General features: G+C 40.5%; 1 protein-coding gene across 5 annotated transcripts in view; it reads left to right on the forward strand.

Annotated features, from left to right (window-relative positions):
- BDNF (brain derived neurotrophic factor) overlaps nucleotides 1–3,003 on the forward strand; it is a 46,530-nt gene extending 43,527 nt beyond the window's left edge. For all 5 annotated transcript variants that reach the window (XM_073347787.2, XM_073347790.2, XM_073347786.2 and 2 more), the window contains exon 2: nucleotides 2,086–3,003. In XM_073347787.2, coding sequence (XP_073203888.1) covers nucleotides 2,086–2,847 — 762 coding nt within the window. In that variant the 3' untranslated portion in view covers nucleotides 2,848–3,003. The remainder of the gene's footprint in view (nucleotides 1–2,085) is intronic.
- The last annotated feature ends 24,137 nt before the right edge of the window (nucleotides 3,004–27,140 follow it).

Here is a 27,140-nt window from a genome sequence, read left to right on the forward strand (position 1 = left end):
AAATATAGCATTTACTCCAGTGTGCATGCCAAGTATGAGGTACTTCCGAATGAACTTCAAAAGCACTGAAATGAACATTAGCTGCTGCTTCAAAAATGTGAACAATGCCATTGCTTACTAGTGAACTGGCTTGAGCAGGGATCAGAAGGGGGCAAAAGTAACAAGTGGACTTAGAAGATGTTGTAGCAGCACATTCAGATCAGCAAACACAGCTCTCTTTGTCGCTAAGGGGTTTCAAGGATTGTATGGATTTCTTATTAAAGGAGCACCTAAAATGTGCAATGTAGCATCTAAAATGTGCACTGTACAGACATACATAGCAAGAGACAATTCCTGCCTGGAAGCGCTTATAATCTGAAAAGACAAAACAAAGGGGAGGTGGATAGACATGCAAGCAGACTCTCTGAGGTGCTGATAGGAACAAATTTTGTTAATTCTACTGGGTGTGTGTTGTGGGGTTTGATAATAAATAAACCACTCCCTCACACTTCCTCTTCCATACTGCATGCTGTTTGCCTTATCACACATGGCAAGCATTTCTCTCACCTTGCCCATCTCACACCACAGACTGTGGGCCAAGTGTGAGACACAGAAGGCAAACCAGACAGTCATGATATTTAAAACTCCTGGGGGTGGGGGGTGGCAGGGCCCTAATGGCTGGTTCATGCTAGCTCCGCTGTGCTCAAGCACTGGAGCCAAATGTTGCCATTCTTACTCAGGCAAAACTGTTGAAATCAATGCTGCGTTCAACAGCAAGCTTGCCTGAATAAAGACGGTAGAATTTGGCCCTTCTAAGTTACCGTACAGCGGTTTTATTATTGTCCTTTCAATATAACGTGTGTTGAAGTGTGTGTGTGTGTGATACAAACAATGTATTTACTTAGGCTGTATTTTAAGTGTTTATTATAGTATTAACTCTGTGATGGTTTGTCTGGTTGCATAGTCAATTTCTGTACACACCTGCTTTTAGGCAAGAGGTAGGCTTGCCAACACTCAGTAATTGTATAGTTTCTATTGGTGAATGAAGGTATTTTTCAAACCATAGTTACAGGTTATGGTGGTTGTGTCCACATATGCTATAGACAACCTCAGGCAGGCAGGCTGTGACACGGTTTGGGCCACAACACTCCTCGGAATAAAATACCTGTGCGCGCACTCAGAATGGAAATCTTGTTTGACCCACATGAGCAACAACCACACAGGAAAACAGTTGCTGGAGAGGGTTCTGACAGAGCAGCTTTTATTTAGTATGGCTGTTGCTAGCATAGTTCAAGCTGCAGTATGGATAAGGACTAAATGCATAGCTAATTACTTTTTGCCCAGAATGTTCATGTTGTGACCTACACAACCTCAAATTTGTTTTAATAGCCAAGAGAAGGTAGCCTTACTTTACATCTCAACTTCTACATCAGGGTTAAAATACATAGCTGTGTACTTGTAACAGACAGGTTTCAGAGTAGCGGCCGTGTTAGTCTGTATCCGCAAAAATAAAAGGAGGACTTGTGGCACCTTAGAGACTAACCAATTTATTTGAGCATGAGTTTTCGTGAGCTACAGCTCACTTCATGATGAATGAATGCATCCGATGAAGTGAGCTGTAGCCCACGAAAGCTTATGCTCAAATAAATTGGTTAGTCTCTAAGGTGCCACAAATCCTCCTGTTCTTTTTGTAACAGACAATCTCTGAAACTCTTCAAATTATTACCATTGTACTGTGGATGTTTAGTGCCATTTCTAATCTACTGTTACACTTGCACCACAAATGGAAGGTCATTAAATCTTAGGCCTATATAGTATCTGAAGTGTGACATTTACTAATGAAGGACCTTGGGCAGGATTGCCTATTCATTGGCTTATGTGTTAGCTGAAGATATAAATCAAGGGACAAATGTTGAGTGTCTTTTCATAAAATGGAAACAATAATGCACCATTGATATTAATCTACACCTTTGTGCTGCTGATGTTCATAACAGCTGTTACATAAGTAAACTTTTCTCCTCTCAGGTCAACTAAATGGATATGGATTTTTTTTTTTTTGGCCCCTATGAAATTTTAAATCTCTGTTTTTTGTCTTGTCCTTAACAGTTCCACCAAGTAAGAAGAGTGATGACCATCCTTTTCCTTACTATGGTTATTTCATACTTCAGTTGCATGAAAGCTGCCCCTATGAAAGAAGCAAGTGTCAGAGGACTAGGCAGCTTGGCTTACCCAGGTCTTCGGACCCATGGGACTCTGGAGAGCCTAAGTGGGCCCAACACTGGTTCAAGAGGACTGACATCATTGGCAGGCACTTTTGAACATGTCATAGAGGAGCTTCTAGATGAGGAGCAGGACATCCAGCCCAGTGAGGAAAACAAGGATGCTGACTTGTACACGTCTCGGGTTATGCTAAGCAGTCAAGTGCCTTTGGAGCCCCCATTGCTCTTTCTGCTTGAGGAGTACAAAAATTACTTGGATGCAGCAAATATGTCCATGAGGGTCCGGCGCCACTCTGACCCTGCTCGCCGTGGGGAGCTGAGCGTGTGTGACAGTACTAGTGAGTGGGTAACAGCAGCAGAGAAAAAGACTGCAGTGGACATGTCTGGTGCAACGGTTACGGTCCTGGAAAAAGTCCCAGTACCCAAAGGCCAACTGAAGCAATACTTCTATGAGACCAAATGCAATCCCAAAGGTTACACAAAAGAGGGTTGCAGGGGCATAGACAAGAGGCATTGGAATTCCCAGTGCCGAACTACCCAGTCTTATGTGCGAGCTCTCACCATGGATAACAAAAAGAGAGTTGGCTGGCGGTTTATAAGAATAGACACTTCCTGTGTATGTACATTGACCATTAAAAGGGGAAGATAGTGGATTCGTGTTGTATAGATTATATTGAGACAAAATTATCTATTTGTATATATACATAACAGGGTAAATTATTCAGTAAAATAATAATTTTATGGACTGCATGTATAACTGAAGTTTATACAGTACAGTGGTTCCACAATCTATTTATTGAACATATCCATGACCTGAAGGGGAACAAACGTCATTTGCGCACAACTAAAACAAATAAGTCTCTGCATTACATTCCTCGATAACATTGTGGTTTGTTGCCGTTGCCAAGAATTGAAAACGTAAAAAGTTTAAAAAAATAATAAAATTGCATGCTGCTTCAATTGTGAATTGATGATAAACTGTCCTCTTTCAGAAAAAAAAATTTGAACCAAAACATTCCGTTTACATTTTAGACAGTAAGTATCTTTATTCCTGTTAGTATTATATCCGTTTACTGCTTTTACCTTCTGATAGCGTTGGAATTAAAACAATGTCAAGGTGCTGTTGTCATAGTTTTACTGTTTTATTTTTTTACTTTTAAATTCCCATGAGGTTGGAAAAGGGAAAAAAAAATCGTTAGATACATGTTCTGGATGAAACAATTTGTTTTTGTTTTTTTGTTTTGTTTTTTTTTGTTTGTTTGTTTTTTGGATGTTGTGAAGGTGTTTGCAATATTGAATCAGGCTACTGACTAAATAAATAAATAAATAAATTAAAAAAAAGAGGCAACTGAAAAAGAATCCTGATGTTCCGCTTCACATTGCTGAGCTGCGGGCTTAAGGACAGCACTTGTGTAACTGTCTGGCTCCAGGCTTTTTTTTTTTTTTATGGCTACACTGTGAAAAAACTGCATTTGCTTATATCACATTGGTTTGTGTGGGGAGGAGGGGCTTGAGGGAGGAGTTGTTTGGAGTTTCTCCCTTCCCCCTCCCCCCCCGGCCCCTTCCTGTCTTGGGCAGGAAATTGATTGCCATCTCTAAAATATTTCACTCCTCACCGTATGACTAAAGCTTGTCATACTGAAAATATCGTATAGAGTGTTGAAAGCAATTACTTAAAATGGAATAAAAGCCTTTTTGTGCTTGGATCAAACGTTTTGTTGAAGCACAATAAAATTTCACGATAATGTGGTCTGAACAGAGTACAGTAAACATAGATCAGAGCGGCTACAGGGTGGGACAGTGTGGGCCAAATTCAGTTACGAGTTACAACAGATTGGGTTGAGTGGGGCTGCATGAGTGTAAATCTGCAATGAATTTGGCACCATGTATTCAGCGGCAGAGCAATGCCCCTGCCCAGCATACTGATGTCTGTACTATAGCCTAATTCTCCACTGATGACAAAGGAAACATCTAATATGCTCCATCCCTTGAGTTTCTGGGAAATATAGCACTTGAGAAATTGAGAGAATTCACGCCTGAAGGATCAGGAGGGGTGGCTCTGGAATGAAGTAGAAAGAGGGTTCTACCTCTAACTTTAAGTACTGAATATATTTGAATACGTTCAAGAGGTTCTATATCTTAAGGTGCAGTACATGGCAGATTTAATCCATTAAACGAATAGCATCATGAATAAATAAGACTGTAAAAAAAAAAAAAAAAAGGTAGGTGTGATCGTCACCATTAGTGATAGCTCACACCAAATCAAGCAATGTCCTAGAAGTCGAATAGCATGAAATCCATATTTTTGAGTTAGAAACCAGAGCAAAGATGTTTGAACAAAGGATAAATGTAGGTAAGGACTAAGTACAGCAATTGCAGTGAATACAGTGGGGGAAACACACAGTCTAGAGTGAGAGAAAGTAGCTCACCCTCTACTCAAGTAACTGGTAGTTAGTGAGTCCATTAGCCCAATAGTTCAGCTTTGTAGGCAATTCAGGTAGGTGTGAGAAAAGAGATAAGAGAAAAAATAGGTAAAACAAGGACACTTACAATTTGCTATACTTCATCCAGAATTTAATATTCGCAAACTATGTGCCCTATTTTGCATCTCTATTTTAAATCGCCTGTGATCAGGCTTATTGTAAAATGTATTCCCTTCTCACAAATTATGCCTGGACATATGTTCAGCACCATGTAACCCACCTATTTGATCAATATACAAGTAGACATTATCCCATAAATTAACCCAATCATCCTTGTCAGCTAAGGATTGACGAAATAAATGGTCCTTCTACTAAAAGTAAACAGACTCTGGATCTGTCAGTTCAGCAGAATAAATGACTACCAGAATTTAGCTTCCCCACCTGCTCAATGACAACTTCTTTCTCCATCCTCAATATGTTTAAGCTTAGGGACTGCTAGCAAGAGTGTGCTGCTGCAACTGTGGAAATCCACAGGGATAAAGAGAGACATTTATCTGAACCTCTTGAAGCTGCAAACTTCAGGCTTTATGAAGAGATTTCAGGCATGCTGCTCCTAGATGGAAACTAGAACTAAAGTATTTACCTGAAGATCTCAGAGGCAGAGCTCCAGTTTGAGTTTGCTTTATACAAACTGAAGGATTGGTTGGGAGAGGATTTGATTTTGTTCAAATCATTTGGTCCACCATCAGTTTTGTGTATGTCTTTCCATACTCTTTCTGTAGACAGAAGGGGTGAAATCCTGTCCCCACTGAAGTCAATGAAAGTTTTGCCGTTGACTTTAATGAAGCTGGAATTTCAGCCAGGAAGGGCAACTGACTCTACTGAGGTCTAACTTTAGATGTGACAATGGTTTTATTGTCTCATATTTTTCAAACCACAAAAATTAAAAAAGGCAGCCATGTAGAAAACAGGAAGGGGTGAAATTAAGCAGTGTATAGGTGTATTACCTATTTCTTAACTTGGCAGTGGAAGGACAGATAGAACATGACAGGAATCTAATTTGGACATAAGATTAAAATAATTTCAAATTGACTTTAATAAGCTTCTATGAGAGAAGTGATTGTTTCTTTAAATATAATTTATACTAGAAAGAACAAAGATAGTGAACTTGCAAAATTATCTATAGATATGTCTTTACTCAAACAAAACTCTCAGCCATTATTAGGCCAGATGTAAATTGTTAAGAATATTGTACATTGATCTATGTCCAAATTCTGCCACTCTTACTCTTGAGTAATTGGATTTAATGGGTCTACTTATGGAGTAGCTTATTAAACAAAGTGAGTAAAGGCTGAAGAATCTGACTTCTATTTTCTTTAATAATTGTACATTTTAAAAAAATCCATAGATTCATTCTTTTGGGACAGGAATAGCAAATGAATCTTCTATGCAAGTATATTAATGTGTTACAAATTATTCCCTAAGGTGTTGGTATTTACAATTACAATCAATGAACTAGGCAATTAATTACAATATGGTTCCATGACTGTCACATGCGGGGCCTAATACATACATGATCCCAGGCTTGGCAGTTTTAGTTGAAATGAGATATTTCTTAAAAAGTCACTCAATTGAAGTCTTGCTGTGGTCTGTTTGTGGCAAAGGTATTTCATTCATGTCAGCAGGCCTATTGCTTTGTTAAAGTAAAGACTTTCGTGCAAATGTAAGTTAATGTCTGTGGACCAGTTCTCTATTATTCACCACGTGTAACAAATATTTATTGTATATTTATATAATGTTATGTTTTTTGGGAAACATTGAAGTTGGCATTAAAACTTAAAAGTATCTGCATCATACTGTAAATATAATTAAGCTATATTTAAGTGTACTACTTAATATATGTTTAAGTATAACATTTTGTATTCTTTTAAGATATTTTCAATATATATATAAAAAAAACTTGGGTGTGGGAAGGGTTGGGGACCATGTCACTTTTCCTTACTTGTAAAACAAACTTGAGTTTTACTATGAAGATTTGTGTTCCTTGCTTTAAAACACGGTTTATTTTAGCAATAACACTTCATTTAGAGAGCAGATAGCCACCTGTTTCATAGCTGAGACAAGGTGAGTGATGCAATATATTTTATTGGGCCAACTCCTGTTGATGGAAGAGACAAGCTTTCGAGCTGATACAGAGCTCTTCTTCATAACCAGGGGTGGCATGTCAAGATGTCATTTTCCACAAAACTTGAAGATTCTTTTCAGAATTATGTATTTCCATTTAATTCTAGACCATGAATGCTAGGAACATGAACATCCATGAATCTGGCATAGCTGATTTTATTCAACTATGAAAAATGGTTAAAATTGAAGTAGGGTGGTGGGATTTTTTTCATAAATCAGTTAATAAATAACTGAACAAATGAGACATACATTCAATGTTTATAGGCTGGTCATGTACCTGTTTTTTGGAAATGGTACCATGTATATTCATATCCATTACATTGAACTTATATATGACCCTGTAGAGTTCTATCTCAGATTGGAATTTCCTTGGGTTAACATATTGTTAGCCTTTCTAAAAGGATATGCCTCTGCTATAACTGCCAAGCCTTTGTATGCTTAATTAAACCATAGTCATAGAATGATCAATAAATCATCATGATGAATGGAAAACTTTCAAATAAGTTACAAAAAAATTCTTTTTAAATTCCAGTGTTGCAACTTTCCCAAGAGATCAGTGCCAATAATGCCTTCACAGAACCTAGTAAATTGTACTTCTGCAGATTATCATTTATATTAAACACACATGCATGCACATAACCCTTTAGTGTTTTCTTAAAAATAAAGCTAACAAAAGCCATAACAAATATTGAAATGGTTACAGTGTATGGAATAATGGTAAGAGAGAGCTCTTACTGCTATGCCCTGATTCTGCTGCTGACAGTACGTTCTTTGCAAGATGTCCTTGATTTTGGAACTTGCTTCTCAACCTTTGTCTTCCAGAGCTGAGATTTATTAACTCTTCAGGCAAGCTGCAGTTCACATTTCCCTCCCCTCCCCCTTTCCAAAGGCTGTTGAGGAGGGGGTTGGACTAAGGTGAATATATTTATAGGCTTATTTTGTTGTTTTAATTTATGGGCTAGGTAACCAGGGAACAGGATTGGTACCTATAGTTACACTTTAGAAATTTGAAGGTGTAAATAATCCAGTTGATAGACTAGAAAAGCCAGTCTTGAGCGGCTGATTATAATGAGTCTGCAGAGATGAAATGCAGTTTGGCAACGATTATCCAATTTTTTCTTTTTTCTTGTAAGAGACAAACAATTTACATAACTTGGAATCTTGGAGTCAAACTAAAGGGATTTTAAATTATTCAGCCAGAGAACCATGGCAAAAGGAGGTTTTGAACTGGACATAAATGCAATATTAACAAGAAATGAGAAGGCCGTGACATTTATGTCATGCAGTCCCAGGTATGTGCAGTACATTGCTTCCACTGCCTACCTCTTCCAATTAATTTCTCACCAGGATGCAAATTAGCCAATAAAGACTCATTCTGTCAGGACTATTGAGTTAGAAAGGAATGCACTGGTTTGGATGAAATAAAAACTGAATCAAACCCTCACCCAAACCACAAACCATTTTTGAGATTAAAAAGAGTTCATCTTATTGTTTGTTTTTTCAGACTAATACCTCGCTTGTTAGCCAGAGATGGAAGTATCATAATATGGCAAAAGGGGTTGCTGTAATGGTATTTCCAGCAAGTCCTTAATGAGAAAGTACCATGAAACAACCTGACTTTGCAAGAGCTTCAGAGGAAAAAGGTATGGATTAGCACTGGGACTTTTGGGTGCTTCTCCAAATCAAACTTTATAGAATTCATTCTTGCAGACTGAGGGACAGAATTATTCATAGGTGATGCTAGAAAAAAACAATTCAACTCAAAACTAAGCTTACGTTTGCATTCCCAGCACTTTGGTTTGTCATAGAAACATCATCCAGCTGCTGCAGTTTTGTTTTACTAACGGACTATACAAATCAAGGGTAAAAAATGAGTCTCTGGACCTTCTCTGTAACCTGAGCACTCCTCAGACCTATCCACCCCAAAGAAGCAAATCATGAAAGCTTTACCTGAATTAAAAACACCATTGGCATGTTTTATTTCATTTTTACTGGCTTGGTTTGTTGCTCTGGTGTGGACAGAACATTGGTACAAGCAGTCAGACTAGCCAAAACCCTGCAAAGACAACCTCCAGCTGTACATGAGCACAGCTTGTGCTTATTGGGGCCCTATGCTTTGATACTATGGCAATGAACACAGTATAAGAATTAAACATAAGTGACCTGATCTAAAGCCCATTGAAGTCAAAGGAGAGACTCCCATTGTCTTTAGTGGGCTTTGCATTGGGCCCCCAGTTACATGGGTGTAACTTCCATAGATTGATCATGTGGGAATAACCTGTAGGGGGGATCTGGAAACTTTATGAGCTTGTATCTACAGGCTTCTCTACTAATTTTTCCAACAGCAGAACACTTCAGAGGGCCCATGTCTCCTCCTCTATGGCCATTGACAGTACAGCTCTGAAAGAACTAGACTGCCAGAGGTTCCCTGCTCCCAGGAGGTACTCCTCTGGAGTGTGGAGGAGGAGGGGCACATGTCAGTACAGGGGGGAGACTCACACAAGCAAATGCTAACCCAGACAGTATTAACTGATGCTGATCTTCCCATACAGCGTTAGTGGGAGATAGAGACAATTTGGTGGAGTCCTGTCCCAATCCCATCTTTATCCCTCAACTAACCCTGAAGTGCAAACTCTCCAAGACATCCAGGGAGAGCCACTGTGGGAGTGGAGGCAGAGAGGAACACTCCAGCACTCCCGACTTGCACCCCGCTCCCAGCCAAGAGAAACAAGTTCAGGCTCTCATTTGTTCACATAATGGAAGAGGAATCATTTGGTTTGTAACCATGCTGGTTGTAGATTTAAACGTCAAAATGCATTTAGGAGTAATTGGCTTTATCCATGTTAAAAGACAAGGGATTTAAGAGTTTCCATTTTCATCTCAGCACTCAGATACTACAATGACAAGAGCCATAAAATCACCTAGATAAAGATAGATTCATAGAAACAGAGCCAAAAATATGTGTTTAGTGTTTGGAAAAGAAAAAATAATTTGTATGTGGTTATAGTAGGTAGCAAACACTAGTCCTCTGCAACAAGTGCTATTCTTATCAATCCATTGTGTTTTAAAAGTGGAAACCCCAATTATCTGACTTTAAGCCTCTAGGAATTTTAAAAGATATGGATAAGCTGCATGAATAAAAATATTTACCACAGATATCTTAAAGCTGCAACAGTATTTCCAACTTGCCTAAGAAGGAACAATTTTCTTCCTCATTGCCTGTAAACTCCCTTTGAAGCTGATGTACTAGAGCATAAATTCCAAAACTGCTTTGGCTTATTTGATGTCAACAGTCTCTCTCTCTCTCTCTCTCGTGATATTGCTAGGTGACACAGAAGTACAAAAGACTGGGATCACTATTCTGAAAGGATAGTCTCACAAGAACTGAAAGCTTTGCAGGTTCTATAGGCTCATGAACAGTGAGTCCAGTAATTGTGTCACATCTGACATCAGAAAATGTTTAGCTCTTGAAAAAATAAACCATCATTTATATAGAAATCCTTCCTCCCCTCTGCTCCTGACCCCAAGATATAGAACTTGTGTAAGCAATCAGTTCTGACTTAAGTCCATAAAAAACTGGAATTTCAAAGCTAAAACTCCAGCTTATAAATGAAGACTAAACTATTTTCTCCCTCCCCGTCCACTGTATTATATTTGCTCAAATTGTCTTTTAAACTATATGGAGAAATCTGCACCAAGGATCCCCTCTTGCTGGCATCCCCCCATATACAATGACTACTTTAAATTACCCTATGAGGTTTTCAAATACATTTTTTTCTGACCTTTAGTTAAAGAACAGCTCTGTTTGGGAATTCATTTTTGTTCATTCCCTGGCTTGCATAATTCAAGTTTCACTGTACTTTGTATCATAAGAACTATTCATATAAAGACAAGTATATAGACAAACTATATGTAAAGTTTGTATGGACACATATGAAAAAAGTTGCTGCTGCTAAATTTGCTATTTACAGTTACAAAAAAAATGTCCAGTGTGACTATTCTACCACTGATTCCCTTTCGCACATATTCATAACACTAACAAATGGCCAAATTACATTTTGAGGAAATATGTATGAAGTATTAATCTCCATGTTAAATTCATTCTGGCCAAGATTCTGCCTGGAGTCAATACTTGTGAACAAATTATAAAAGGCCTTATCAAAACTCTAAAACAGGGGTTCTCAAACTGCGGGTCAGGACATCTCAGGAGGTCATGAGGTTATTATGGGGGGATCACAAGTTGTCAGCCTCCACCCCAAGCCCCGCTTTGCCTCCAGTATTTATAATGGTGTTAAATATATTTTAAAGTGTTTTAATTTATAGGGGGGGGCCACACACAGAGGTTTGCTATGTGAAAGGGGTCACCGGTACAAAAGTTTGAGAATCACTGCTCTAAAAGACCCTTCAGAATACTCACTTCATCCATGTGTTTTATTTGCACAGATAGATTTACAAGCATCACTCATACGGTGATCAGATGTCCTGATTTTATAGGGACAGTCCCGATATTTGGGGCTTTGTCTTATATAGGTGCCAATTATCACCCACCCCATCCTGATTTTTCACCCTTGCTAGCTAGTCGCCCTAATCACTCCATAAGAGTTACATGGGTAAATTTTGTACACTAAGTTAAAAACCTATGAGAAAATGTTTCAATTTAATTGTTTTATTCTTCAGAGATCTAATTGAGCTTTGTCCAAAGCATAATACAGATACAGAAGCATAAGATAGTAATACAAAATGTATTTCTGCCCCTTTGCTGAGCAGTAGCAGAATCTGAGGCCTACAAGGTCAGTTTTCCTTTTGAAGAAGGAATCAGTGATGTAGAAAAGCATTTTCTTAGTGTAATTTGCTCATTTACAAAATTTTCACATATCCTATTTCCTTCAACAGGGATGATAACAAACAGTACACAGGCAACTCCTTTCTTGCAGAAACCTCATGTAAGGTGCCATTGCTCTGTTCTAAGAAGCTGCTGGCTCTCCTCTGGACTCACAGAAAACATAGAGAGATCCAATTATTTAAACACATGCCCTTTTTCCTCCTTAGGCCCTAAATTTTACAGCTGGAAACCCCTCAGACCACAGAGTGTGGAAAGGTGGCCTGGCCATTAGCCCTCTGTGATGGGGTGTATCTAGCCCACACTGGCCCTGCAGGTGTTAACTGTGCATTGCAGGCTGAGGAAGCCACATCCCTCAGGGTATAAAGGGAAGCAGCCCAGCTCATTTGGGTCAGACCACTGAGGAGGATGGATGCATATTGTCAGTGTCTGTTATGGGAGCCCCAGTTCACAGAGGCCAGTCACACCAAACCCCAGGTAAACACCTAGGAAGGGACTGAGTCATTGTAGACTTCAGCACCATATGACCCTAGAGAACCAGAGGGCCTATGGACTGCTGTACTGGGAGACCAGGTAGGAAATAGCCCAGGGGAAATAGAATCTAGTCCAGTCATGGGACCAGAAAACGCATCTGTGTTTCAGTGGGAGCCCTGCTGACCCAGTGGTGGAACCCTCCTGCCACTGTTAGGATCATGGGCTGGGACCTCGTGGAGCAGATGGGCACAGGTTCCCGCCTCCCCCCCGCCGTCAACCCCACACCATGGTGGCAGCTTCTCCCCACCTTAATCCTAGAGACTTGCAGTTGTCTACTGTTCACCTGAGTCAGAATGCTAGACTATTGAGACTGTGAGTTTGCTGTTCCACCCTATCAGAGGACCTGTGCAACCCAGACTGTTGATTTAATGCTCTACTCTGCTCAGGGCTGGCCTTACAATGAGGGGAACTGAGGCGGCTGCCTCAGGTGCCAGACTCTGGGGGGGGGGGTGCCACTAGGACCCAGAGTGTAGAAAATTGTTGGCTGCTGCAGGTGCATGTGTATTCTCTCTGCTGTAGATGCACAGAGATGGTGGAGTGCTGTGCTGGAGGAAGGAGGGCACAAGAGACATAACAGGCAGGCAGGAGAAAAGGTGAGAGGGAATAACAGAAAGCAGCAGCAGGAGCTGCAGGGAGAGAGAGAGAGGAGGAGGAGCCTCATTAGCACCCCCAGGAGCCTGGACTGATTAACACCAGCTTCTCAGGGAGCTTCCTGCTGTTTCCTGCTGCTTCCCTGAACCCACTTGAGGAGAACAGGCAGTCAACTGAAGTATTAGGAGCCAGTTAGGCCCTTAAGAGGCTGATATCTTCCCGCACTCAGACCCTGCTACCAGCCTGCTTATTTGTCCCCTTCAATTGAGTGTTGAGAGCCACTATAGCTGGCACAGAACAGCAGTCATGAATGAAAGAAGAAAACACCCCTCTGGGGCAGCATTCAGAAAAAGAGATAGAAAAGCTTCCTTTGCTCTCTTTAAGCAGGAAGGAACTCTCCTGAGATACAAATTTCAGAGTAACAGCCGTGTTCGTCTGTATTCGCAAAAAGAAAAGGAGTACTTGTGGCACCTTAGAGACTAACCAATTTATTTGAGCATAAGCTTTTGTGCGCTACAGCTCACTTCATCGGATGCATACTGTGGAAAATACAGAAGATGTTTTTATACACACAAACCATGAAAAAATGGGTGATTATCACTATAAAAGGTTATCTCTATAAATTCCAGAAATGGCCCACCTTGATTATCATACACATTGTAAGGAGAGTGATCACTTTACATAAACTATTACCAGCAGGAGAGTGGGGTGGGGGGAGAGAAAACCTTTTGTAGTGGTAAACACCCATTTTTTCATGCTTTGTGTGTACAAAAGCATCTTTTGCATTTTCCACAGTATGCATCTGATGAAGTGAGCTGTAGCTCACAAAAGCTTATGCTCAAATAAATTGGTTAGTCTCTAGTATAGATACAAATGTTCACGGTGAGCCTTCCAGCCCCAGTGAGGATGTGAGTGGTGAGGAGATGCCTGATTTTCCAGTTAGTCAGAGTGCAGGTGACCTGGCAGGTACTGCAGCATCCATATCTCCCTCTCAAATGGATGTAACCATGCACACTCCTGAAGAACAGAAAACAGTGTGGTGGAGGCGCAAGAAACAGCTCCTGCTGAGTTTCGTTCCTTAAGTCTAGATGATCCAGGACTGTGGACCCACGTGAGCAGTAGCCAGAGGGACTTCCTTGTTTTGCATGGGCCACAGCAAGTGAAAAACTTCATGTTCTCCAAAGACAATGAAAATAGAAGTTTCCATCCAACATTACTGGCGTAAAATCCCCGATGGTGACAAAGTGGAGAAGCCATGGCTTATGTACTCAAAAACCCAGAATGCTGCAACTGTTTTTGTTGCAAACTCTTCCAGCCTAAAGAAAAGGAGGACTTGTGGCACCTTAGAGACTAACAAATTTATTTGAGCATAAGCTTTCATGAGCTACAGCTCAAATAAATTTGTTAGTCTCTAAGGTGCCACAAGTCCTCCTTTTTTCTTTTTGCGGACACAGACTAACAAGGCTCCTACTCTGAAATCTTCCAATCTAATGTTCCAGCCACATTGGGTTCTACAGGAACAAAGGACTAGAAAAATCTGGCTAGAAACCTGGCATGCCATGAGAAGGTAGCAAATCACCAGAGAGCATTCCATAGGTGGAAAGAGCTTGAGATGAGACTAAAGTTAAAGGCCACCATGGATGATCCGCATCAAGAGAAGATTGCATCAGAGTCTCTTCGCTGGCAAAATGTTCTGAAAAGGCTCATTGCCATTGCGAGAATGCTTGCTACCCAACCTAGCACTGTGTGGCACTTTAGATCAGCTGTATGTGCCAAACAAGGGAAACTTCCTTAAAATTGTGGAGCTGATGGCTGGGTTTGATGCTGTACTCCAGGATCATCTAAGAAGAGTCACCACCCAAGAAATGTACACACACCACTACCTTGGAAAAACCATTCAAAATGAGATCATACAGTTACTGGCAACAAAAGTCAAACAGAAGATTGTGGCAGATCTGAAGTCAGCAAGATGTTACTCTGGACTGCACACCTGACATCAGCCATACAGAACAAATGACTTTAATGGTGAGTTTTGTAACAACAACAACCACCTAGGGAAAATGTCCCTGCAATGGTGACTGTCAGAGCATTTTCTAGAATTTATTGACATTGATGATACTACAGGAGCTGGTATGCAAATGTGCTTCTTAAAAAGCTGGAGGATACGGGAATTGTGATAGCTGACATAAGAGGTCAGGGCTACGATAATGGTGCCAACATGAGAGGAAAGAACAGAAGAGTGCAGACGGCTCCAAGAATTAAACCCTCGAGCTTTTTTGTCTCATGCAGTTTTCATTAATTGAACTTGGTGGTCAGTGATGCAGCATCAACTTCTAGTGAGGCTGCTGAATTTTTTTAATGTAATTCAAAGCATCTATGTATTTTTCTCTGCATCAACTCATCAATGGCAAATTTTGAAGCAACATCTGGGACCATCTTCTCTGACACTGAAACCACTGAGTGCCACACAATGGGAAAGTTGAGTGAAGGTGATAAAGCCTATCAAGTACCAAATTGGGAAGATAAATGATGCCATAGTTGCCATTATGGAGGATAATGCTATAACAGGAACTGTTTGGGGGAGAACAGTGGCAGAGGGAAATGGATTCACCAGAAACAAACATAACTTCAAATATCTGTGTGGCTTAGTTTTGTGGCATGACATACTGTTTGAAATAAATGTTGTAAGCAAGAGACTCCAAGGTGTTGACCTTGACATATCTGGAGCAATGGAACAACTGGACAAAGCAAAGTCATACCTACAGTCTTACCGGTCAGATGAGGGATTTCAAAACCTTCTGAAGAGTGCACAGAAATTGGCAGAAGAACTTCACACTGAAGCTATTTTCCCACCCATTCAAGAATACAAGAGTCACCGAAGAAGACGACATTTTGATTACAAGGCACGGGATAATCCCAGAAGAGACCCCAAACAACAATTCAAAGTTGAATTCTTTAACCAGGTGCTAGACTGTGCAATAGTCAGTTGAACGTTTCATGCCGCTCAAGGAACACAGCAGCATATTTGGGATGTTGTATGATATTCCAAAACTCCTCACTATACCTGAAGAAGACCTACACCAGCAATGCAGGGCACTAGAGACAGTGACACATGATGACATGCACGATATTGATGCGAGTGATTTAGGTGATGTATCTTGAAAGGGCTTTCAGTTCATTTCGGCAGGATCAACTCCAAAGGCTGTTCTGGAATATATGTGCACAAATAAGATAACCACCCTCTTTCCAAATGCTTTTGTTGCTCTGCGCATACTTCTAACGCTTCCTGTAACAGTTGCCAGTGGAGAATGCAGCTTCTCCAAGCAGAAGTTAAAAACACATCTATGCTCCACAATGACACAAGAGAGGCTGGTTGGCCTTGCAACCAACTCAATAGAGCATAAGCTGGCCCAGACTGTGGACCCTCAGCAGGAAGCAGTTCAAATCTTTGTAACCAAGAAGGCACGGAAAGTACCACTCTGATTATTCAAACAGATAAAAATGCCAATGTTTACTATGCAGACAAGAAAAGTTACATTTGCTGTTCAGGTGTTTGAAAGTTAAGTGTTACTTAAAATGCCTTGTTCAAAATTTTTAAGTTTAGTTCTCCTTTATTGGGGTAGGAAGCAGAGCAATACCATGAGAGGAGTTGTCAAGGTTCCTTCCCCACTCTGAACTCTAGGGTACAGGTGTTTGAGACCTGCATGAAAGACCCCCTAAGCATATTCTTACCAGCTTAGGTTAAAAACTTCCCCAAACTTTGCCTTGTCCTTCAACAGTATGCTGCCACCACCAAGTGTTTTAAACAAAGAACAGGGAAAGAGCCCACTTGGAGATGTCTTCCCCCAAAACATTCCCCCTCCCCCCTCAAGGCCTACAACCCCTTTCCTGGTGAAGCCTTGATAAGAATCCTCACCAACTGGTACAGGTGAACACAGACCCAAACCCTTGGATCTTAAGAACAATGAAAAAACAATCTGGTTCTTAAAAGAAGAATTTTAATTAAAAGAAGGTAAAAGAATCACCTCTGTAAAATCAGGATGGTAAATACCTTACAGGGTAATCAGATTCAAAACCTAGAGAATCCCTCTAGGCAAAACCTTAAGTTACAAAAAGACACAAACTGGAATATACATTCCATCCAGCACGGCTTATGTTACCAGCCATTAAACAAAAGGAAATCTAACGCATTTCTAGCTAGATTACTTACTATACTTACTAACTTAACAGGAGTTGTAAGGCTGCATTCCTGATCTGTTTCTGGCAAAAGCATCACACAGACAGACAAACCCTTTGTTTCACACCCCCCCCCAGATGTGAAAGTCTTTTGTTCCCTCATTGGTCATTTTGGGTCAGGTGCCAGGGAGGTTATCTTAGCTTCTTAACCCTTTACAGGTGAAAGGGTTTTGCCTCTGGCTAGGAGGGATTTTATAGCACTGTATAGAGAAAGGTGGTAACCCTTCCCTTTATATTTATGACAGGAGTAGAACAGGAAGAAAGCAGCATTGAGACCTTTCAAAGTTTTGGCCCAAGCGAGGGGGCATGGGGGGTGTCATTTCAGCTCCCCGCCTCAGGTGCCAAAATATTGTGGGCCGGCCCTGACTCTGCTTGAGGGCCTGAGACTCTGCGGAGCAGCCCAATCTACTCTGACTACTAGGTCACACTGCCCTGAGAGCAAGGGTAGCCCAAAGGATTCTCATCGCTAGTTTGCACTCTCCTGTTTTTAGGCCATCTGAAAGACTCTAGCAATCAGGACATAAGCTCCCTGCTGACCATAAGTGACCGGGCACCCCTTGATGTATCTACCCTGTGACACCCTCCTTTTGTGCTGATGCTCTGCAATACCAAGTCAGCTCAAAAATGTCTAAAGGTCCAGACAAGGAAGAGTGCTTTAATCAACACAATACCCTCAAGGACTTTCTGAGGGGCATTACTGCATGGTATCTAAGGCTATGTCTACACTACAAATTACTTTAGTATAACTTGTGTCACTCAGGAGTGTGAATAATCCACACCTCTGAGCAACATAAATTATACTGACCTAAGCACCAGTGTAGACAGTGCTAAGTTGGTGGCAGAGTTTCTCCCATCAACACAGCTAGCAGCCAACACATCCCTCGGCCTGCGCCACTTCCCACAGCCCCCATTGGCCTGGAGCAGCAAACTGTGGCCAGCGGGAGCTGCGATCGGCCGACCCTGTGGACGCGTCAGGTAAACAAACTGGCCCAGCCCACCAGGGGGCTTACCCAGGTAAGTAGTGTAGTGTAGACGTAGCCTAACCCTTTCCATGGAGAGGTTCATCCTGGATGCTTGTACATCTGTGACCATAAATGCACAAAAAAGTAGAAACTTTCACCATAACAGTATAGTTCAATATGTATAGTAACTTGTACACAACAATCAGGGACACTAATAATGAAAACAGGTTTCCATCTGGGTAGCCTTTCTGTGTATCTGTTAACATACTTTTAGATGTGAAATGGTTAAACTTTCTTGAATTAAAGACAGTAGCTAGCTACTAGGATAAAATTAAACAATTTTCATGAATTAAAGACCATGGCTAGCTTCTAGGATCAGGACTGGTTCTCCAAACATAAAATGCTCAGGCTCTACAAATCTCCCCTCCCCCTGCTTCCTCTCTCATTTATTTATACAGTGTATATCTAAGTATAATAGGTTTTTTTTCAATGGTGTTAGTGAATTTACTGCATATGACAAATGCCAAACTATATTTGCCCTTTTCCAGTCCTCTGGAATCTCTCCCGTCTTCCATGACTTTTTTAAGATAATCACTAATGGTTCAGATATCTCCTCAGTCAGTTCCTTGAGTATTCTAGGATGTATTTCATCAGGCCCTGGTGACTTGAAGACTTTTAACTTGTCTAAGTAATTTTTAATTTGTTCTTTCCTCTAATCCTACCTCATTTTCACTGGCATTCACTATGTTAGATATCCAATCACTACTAACCTTTTTGGTAAAAACCAAAACAAAAAAGCCATTTAGCATATCTGCCTTTTCCACATTTTTGGTTGTTTTACCCACCTCATTGAGTAACTGACCTACCTTGTCCTTGGTCTTCCTCTTGCTTCTAATTTATTTTTAGAATGTTTTCTTGTTACCCTTTGTCTCATCTTGTTTTGTGCCCTGGCCTTCTAATATAATATAAACAATAAGAGTGTTAAATACAAGTTCTTGCTGCTTTCATTCAAAGTACAACAGAATCTAGACAATCAGTGGTTCAAATAATGGTCAACAGTGATCTGTCTTTGCTAGTATATTTGCCTTTCCTAACACTAGTTGGAGCCACACTAGTGGTAGCAAGGGGGAAATTTAAAACCAACCAAAAAACAAGTCTAGCATTGAGAAATTGGTGGTCTGTAAACCATTTAAACCTGGTATAGGGCAGGCTCTCCAGTAAGGGATGTGTGTGAATGTGTGCAATCTTGGGTGCTATGTCAATTTGTTCTACTGAGGGCACACGTCATGTTGAATGTGTTTTTAAAAGGAAACACAGGCTGTAAAATGGCAGATCTGATAAAAGAGCTGATACTGCCCAATTTAAATCACCAGTGGTATAATTCGCTCTATAAAAGCGCCCAAGTGCAGATTGGAAAAAGGTATGTGTTGGGACCTATCCCTGAGCAGCACAGGTGGGTTCTGACCCGATTCCCTTCTGTACCTTTGCCCCTGCATTCTCCACATACCAGCTCCCTGGCCTCTGGACCCACTGGGACACCTCTTTTCCTGGGGAGCTCCAGATCCCATTACTTCTCAGATTCCCACAGGAAATGGGGATAATAAGACTCTCTACCCACAAAAACTCCTCATCTCCACATGTCTTTATGGTGTCAGCCAGGTTTCTGCAGTCTGTGTGAGTAGAGCATCTCACCCCCACCTCCTGTCAGGCCATGGAGTGTCACAACTTCAGGTGCATTGGGGTAGAGCACCTCATGATCCCTGTGTACAGCAAAAAGGTGCAATCACAGTGGGAGCTGCACCAACAAGGCCATCAGCAATGGCAGGGCAAGGGCTGAAGATGACCCCATATCTCTGACAGCTGGGCCTAAAACAAACAGTACCCTGAAAGAGCCCGGCCCTCAGGGATCTCCCTACCTGGGGATAATGTGGGGCCTGTAACATCAATGAAGTTTACATGGCTTTTTCTTGGTTGGGCAAGACAGAGCATTTCTCATCCTGCCCCTCATCAGGGCATCTAGGCTCCTTGTCCTCCTCCTTTATCCTAATAGATGAGGCTCCATCAAGTGGCCTACAAATAATATTTTATTAAATTATAAATCAAAAATGTTGTATTTAATTTATTTGTATTTCTGATTCAGTATCTCCAGGACCTAAATGTGTAGTAACATAATTTATTTTTACTTACTTTGATAGCCTGCCTGTCACTGCAGCAGAGCAACAGATCATGAGGGTTGAGTAGAAAATAAAAAAGCTTTCAGTTGAAAGTAAAAAGAGAACATGCAAATGAGAGAATGCATATTTAAATGTGCAACTAATGCCCTGCATCATTTGCATAACATCTCCAGATTTCTGAATATTCAGTCTTCCCATCTATAAATCTCCTTCACTTAAAAATAAAAAACTTGTTAAATACTTGTTGAGAAAAATTCATAACAAAGAAATATTAAATGAAATCTTGCTTCAGTTTCCATAGGAAACTAAAACAACTTAGTGGAGGCTATTAAAATCCGATGCAGTTCTATTCCTGCATAACCCCCGCTAAAATGTAGTGCATGTTTTCACAGAGCAGTAATAGTGCTCATACACTATTTTTTACTTAAGGATATTCACCTAACTTTCTGGAAGGTGGAGTCTTTCCTCAGGCCAAGGAAATTTTTATTTATATCTGTTGCCTTAGGCATGAACTTTGATCTCCAAGCAAGCTGAAATGTTTTATGTAACATATGACAGAGCCTATTTTTCTATTCCTTGACTCTAATTAATTATAGTTTAGAGAGCACAAATGTAGGACTGAACCCATATTTTATTTCCCTACTTTAAAATTCAGCTTACTTTCCACTGAACACTAAAAGAAAAACAGCAAATCACTCACAAAAGCATCTGCATTAGTATGGTTCTTTTATAGACCTTTCCTAAGTTAAAACATAGATTACAAACATAACTACATGCCCTTAGGGCTTTAGGATGATTGCCAGCAAAAAAAAGAAAATCTAAAAAACAATGAAGATAAAAGTACTGCAAACAATAACTACACCAAATAATAAAATCTGGCTGTTACTGAAAATAATGTAATGAATAGCCTGACAAGCTAAAGGCTTTCTAGTAACTTTTTATGCAGGAAGTTGGTATGAGAAGACATTAAAACAGAGTGGCTGAAGCCTTAGATGTTTTCAGGGGCCTGCAATCCATTAGTCAAACCAGGGTTCCATCACAAAGTTCCCTTTTTTTTTCTTTTAACCACAATACTATATTGCTGATATGGATTATAGTACAGTAGGTAGGTAGTACTAAAATCCTATGATATGGCTCAGAGTCCCCAGTAAAGAGTATCCGATATTAAACACTTGTTTTTAGCCACATGACCATGAAAATCTATAGCAAGACCATTTCACAACTGGTACTAGACAAATATGCCTGTCAGTACTTCCTGATTAAGCCCCAAGCCACTAAGACCAATGTATGGAAGATTTCAGATCTTTCTGCAGATCTCACATTTTTCTTTCATTCATAAAGCCTAATTCTGGCTTCATTTATAAAAGGATCAGGTCTATTGACTTCAGTGGGCATTGTACCCAAGTATCTGAGGGCTGAATTTGGCCAGTAGTGTTTAATTTAATCTGGCTTCTCATTTTGAAGTTTATTAAAATGCTATGATGTTTTCCAATGTTCTATAAGTGTAGAAAATTAGAAACCAAGTGTAGATACTCGTGACACAACATATTTTGGGTTTTATTATCAATTACACTGAGGCCCTGATCCTGCAAAGACTGAAACCTGTGCATAACTTTGTGCTCAGTGAGTGGTTCCATTGAAGTTAATGGACCATCTCACAGTTTGTAAAGTTACCATGGAAATATTGGGACCTAGGCCCAATGGCCTTAAACTGAGTGCAACTGTAATTTATGACCACTTTAACTCCCCTTTATTGGCCTTACAGTAAATGAGAATACAATGCATTAGATTCACTCACATTTTTCATAATCTGTTTCTGATTATTACAAGCAAATCATTCTTACATTTCATCAAACCATTTCATACTCAGCATATATATATATTTAATTGAAATGCAGAGTAGTCTAGTGAATTGAGCAGAGAGATAGAAGCTAACCGTTCCTCAGCTTAGCCACTGACTTAGTGTATAACCTTGAGCAAACTTAAACTCTCTGGCTCTGTGTCCCTATTTGTTTTGTTTTGTTTTTTTTTTTTGGTCTAGGATTTTTTTAATAATTTTGTTTGTTTTTAACAGGTTGCTAAAATATACAGTTCTGAGCTCCAGTGCCAGGCAGATGTTCAGCAGCTGTTGTACTCTTCAAGGGTCTCCAGCTTGCTTTAAAGCAAATTAGTTGGTTCCAGCTAACAGCTGCAAATCCCCAGCAAACCACATTAAGATCTTCAGCTATGGTTAGATGCTCCTAAAAATGATTACATATAACTAAATTTATTTTACTATATGTAACAAAGAGTTTCTCCATTTAAGTGAGGGTAATACTTAACCTACCACATTCACAGGCTTAGGCCACTATTCAGGAAGATAACTTTAACCACCTGAAGAGTCCCATTGATTTCAGTAGAACACACACCTCGTATGCTTCAAGTTAAGCATATGCTTAGATACCTTCCTTAAATAGGGGCTTTAATTTAGTAAGGAGTGTCTAGGGCTTTGAAAATATGAAATGTATAAATGCTAAGTAATATTAGTATTACCTGATCAGCATGCCAGTATATTGCTTTCCCAGTAGGGGAGGCAGAATATTTTTGGCCTCTTGCATGTCAGTGAAGGGAAAAGCATGTTTCAATCTGACTTCCCTAGTCAACATCTCTCGGCCAAAAAGCCAGAGTGTCACATGCCATCCACTTTGCTGAGAGACTGCACGCCACATTCCACAGCATATAGCACCCTCTCTGACACATTATATAAGCAGCTTGGATTTTCTTGCCTCCTATCACACATGGAGGCCTGAGAGGGATACAGAAAACAAAGAATATTTTTAACAAGCAGTAGTCATTATTTCTATTGAATTATACCTCAGTCTCTTAACTAAAACACAGAATACAGCCAATTAATTCAAGATCAGGATTTGTACACCATTACTATGGATTAAGTGTTGTCCTCAAATGAAGAACTTCCTCTATATTGTGTCCATCCCAGTTGGGGGGGAAAAAAAGCCTATATATGATCCTTTCAGTGGTTTTATGGGCACACAATCTTCCAGGGAGTTTCACAATTCAATTGATTAAAAGAGTGTGTGAATTAAAAGAACATACATGTGTGTTCTAACAACAGAACCCAGCATTTGTGCTGTACTCATCCCCACTTGGATTAGTAATCATTCCACATAATGTGTTCTGGTCTCTTCATGGGCTCTTGTATCTTTGTGTAACTTTTTTTTTTTTTTTGCTTCGTCTCATTCTTTCATCAGGCTTCTTGTAATAATTCTCCTTAGCTTTTGTATACTAACTAATATTGTTCACTGACATTCCATCTAGCAGCATAGCAGGACATCATGTTACAGGATGGGATGGATAAGGCTGGCCAATGCTTTAATCTTGTTTAGTAGGCTCTCTTCTTTTGAATACCCTAATGTGCTAATCCCACTGCTCAGCTGTTTGTGCTGTGGACTGACAAGTATCTGATCTCATCCATTTGTCATGCACAAAGGCTCATAAAAAAGCAAACATGCTTGGTGCCTGGAACACAAATCAGGTACCAATGAGACAAGCACTTGGCACCAGACTGATGGTGAAGAGGCTATTTCAGTACTCAGAAGCCTAATTACAGAGAAAAAATTCTGAATAGTTCATACCGAATCCAAAATATTAGAAGCTCATCACATTTCACAAAACCGTATCCAAAATAATATGCCTTTCAGAGAACGTGACCTTTTAAAGAGATGTAACATGACATTACTGGTGTGCTGTATAACCTAGTAAGCCTAAATGTGGCAGGCATCTTTCTTAAACCTTGGTATTTTTTTGTTTTTTTTTAAAGCATGTTTTTCTATTCGTGGTTACTGAATGTTCAGCAGTTCATGGCTTGGCCTCTTTATGAGGAGCAGATCCATGTGGGTTCAAGTAGACTGTCTGCTTCTGCAAATTTCAACTGTAAATTTGCTATTGGTCTCATGTATAAAAAGAAATTTAAATTCTGGTTAAGTTGTAATTATCCCTTTTGGGTTAATGATGCCCTAACAAATCTTGGTTGTTGAACATGAATGTTTCCACTAGTGAGGATCAAATTCTACTCACCTGGCTCACATAAATAGCCCCAGTAAAGTCCATTTTACTGGGCCAGATTAATTTACACTACTGCAGGTCCAGAATAAATTCATTGACTTCCTGGATTTCTCTACATGTTCACCATGTAATCTCTAGTAGAAACTAGCCCAGTCTATCTACTTGCTTAAGTAGGGTGATGGGTTTTTTAAAGCAGTCTGAATAAATAACTGAACAAATGAGACATACATTCAATATCTATAGTCTGGTCATGTCCCTGTTTTTTGGAAATGGGACCATTTGTATCCATTATATAGAACTCTACAGGGTCATCTATAAATTCAATCTCAAATTTAAATTTCCTTGGGTTAACATATTGTTAGCCTTTCTAAAAGGATATGCCTCTGCTATAACTGCCAAGCCTTTGTATGCTTAATTATACCATAGTCATAGAATGATCAATAAATCTTCATGATGAATTAGAATTCTTTGAGGAGGGTTAGCAAACATGGATAAGGATTATCCAGTAGATATAGTGTACTTGGACTTCAGAAAGCTTCGGTGAGGGACCTTATCAAGGCTTTTAAGCAAAGTAAGCATGGGATAAGAGGGAAGGTCCTCTCATGGATCAATAACTAGTTAAAAGACAGGATACATAGAGTAGGAATAAATGGTCTATTGTCACAATAGTGGGACGTAAATAGCAGGGTTCCCCAAGGATCTGTACTGGGACCAGTGCTGTACAACATATTCATAAATGATCTGGAAAAAGAGATAAACAGTGAGGTGGCAAAGTTTGCAAACGATACAAAATTATTCAAGATAGTGAAGTCTAAAGCAGAGAGTGAGATCCTTTTTATTTCTTCACAAACCTGGGTAAGAAAATGACAGATGAAATTCAGTGTTGATAAATGCAAAGCAATGCACATTGGAAAGCATAGTCCCAACACTACATATCAAATGATGGAATCTAAATTAGCTTGTACCACTCAAGAAAAAGATCTTGGAGTCAGCATGGATAGTTCTCTGAAAACATCTGCTCAATATACAGCAGCAGTCAAAAAAGCAAACAGCATGTTAGGAACCATTAGAAAAGGGATAGATAATAAGACAGTAAATATAATGCCACTAGAGACATCCATGACACACCCACACCTTGAATACTGTTCTGGTCACCCTAGCTTCAAAAGCATATATTAGAATTGGAAATGATACAGAGAAGGGCAATAAAAATGTACAGAACAGCTTCCATATGAGAGAGATTAAAAAGGCTGGAACTGTTCTTGGAAAAAAGACAACTGAGGCAGAGGATATGATAAGAGGTCTGTCAAATCATGGATGATGTGGAGAAAGTGACTAAGTGTTTGTTTAACCCTTGTGATTGGGTGTTCACTAAACACTAGCCCCCAAAGAGTGAAAGAAGCTGAGAAAGGGGCCAATTAGTGAGACAGGCCACACATGAGGGGTTTAGGCTGGTGAAGCAACCCAATTGGAAGATGGAGCTCAATTGAGCAGGGGGCTGGCCGGGGTTAGTATAAAGCTAGGAAGCTGGCAACTGCAATGGCTGTAGTGAGGAAGCCTACAGTCATCTTCTGCATTAGAGAGAGAGAAAACCTAGGGAAAGAGTTGGACCCTGGTCCTGAGGGAGGGGCATACCCAGAAGTGAGAAGAGAGCCTGTGGGAAGCAAGTAGGAAGCAGCCTAAGGAGAGAGCAGTAAAACTGGGGACTGAGCAGACCTTGGCTGCATACTGTAGGGTCCCTGGATTGGAAGCTGGTTGGAACCCAGTTTCTCCTACCAGCCACTGACAGAGTGGCAGTGTCTGGAGAGCAGGTCCAGTGAGACTCTATAACCCAGAAGGGGAAACCCCATATTGACCTGGCCAGAGGAATGAGCCACAAAGAGGAAGTTGCAGCTCTTGGAGCAAGAGAGGGGTTGTAGAGTAAGAGAGGACAATGTGGGGAGACCACTAGGGGAGGTGTTGGACCAGGAAGAGATGTAATCTCCAGAATAGCCAGGATGAGGTGCAGCCCAGCTGTGAGTAACAGGTGCACCCTGTGACAAGTTGGTGAAGAACAGGGCCAGAGACTGAATTGTGGGGGAATACCCCCACCCACAGATTACTTTTTTGTGGGTGGAAAGCAGAGGATACCCATTGAGAGGGTGGGAAGAAACCCAAAGCTGGGGTCCTGCAAAAGCCAGGGAATATTGATAAAGGCAGAGCTTGGCCCAAAAGAAAACAGAGCATTTGGATGATGTGTGTGAGGTGTGTGGCAGGGGTTCTTAGTAAGGTGATGACTCAGTTCCCTGTCACTCAAATCTCCTACCAATATAGGTTAATTGGGATCTCTGTGGAAGACCAATTAACAAGTAGGGTAATGGCCAAAGCTGAAGGGCTAATTAGAGGGAGAAGCAACTGTAGCAGCTGGGAGCAGATAAATAGAGAGGAAGGAAGCCCTGGAAAAGTGGGGGAGGGAGGTGCAGTGCTGGCAGGCAGAGAGCTGGTTGCTGCTAGTAGTGCTTCCTTTTCTCCTGGAAGTAAGAGGGGAGCTGACTGGGACGTGTGTGTGTGTGTGTGTGTGTAAATAGTACTACAAGCCTGATAGACCACTATAATAAAGCACGGTGGTGAAGCTAGCCGGGAGTGAGCATGGTCTGTCTCTAAGGTGACCACCCCATGACACCCCTCCATATAATACAAGAGCCAGGAGTTACCCGATAAAATTAATAGACAGCAGGTTTTAAACAAACAAAAGGAAGTATTTCTTCACATGACTCAGTCAGCCTGTGAAACTCAATGCCAGGGGTTGTTGTGAAGGTCAAAAGTATAACTGGGTTCAAAAAAGAATTAGATAAGTTCATAGAGGGTAAGTCCATCAATGGTTATTAGCCAAGATAGTCAGAGACATGACCTCATGCCCTGGATGTCCCTAACCCTCTGACTGCCAGAAGCTGGGA

This window comes from Lepidochelys kempii, chromosome 6 (assembly GCF_965140285.1).
Source record: "Lepidochelys kempii isolate rLepKem1 chromosome 6, rLepKem1.hap1, whole genome shotgun sequence".
NCBI lineage: Eukaryota > Metazoa > Chordata > Testudines > Cheloniidae > Lepidochelys > Lepidochelys kempii.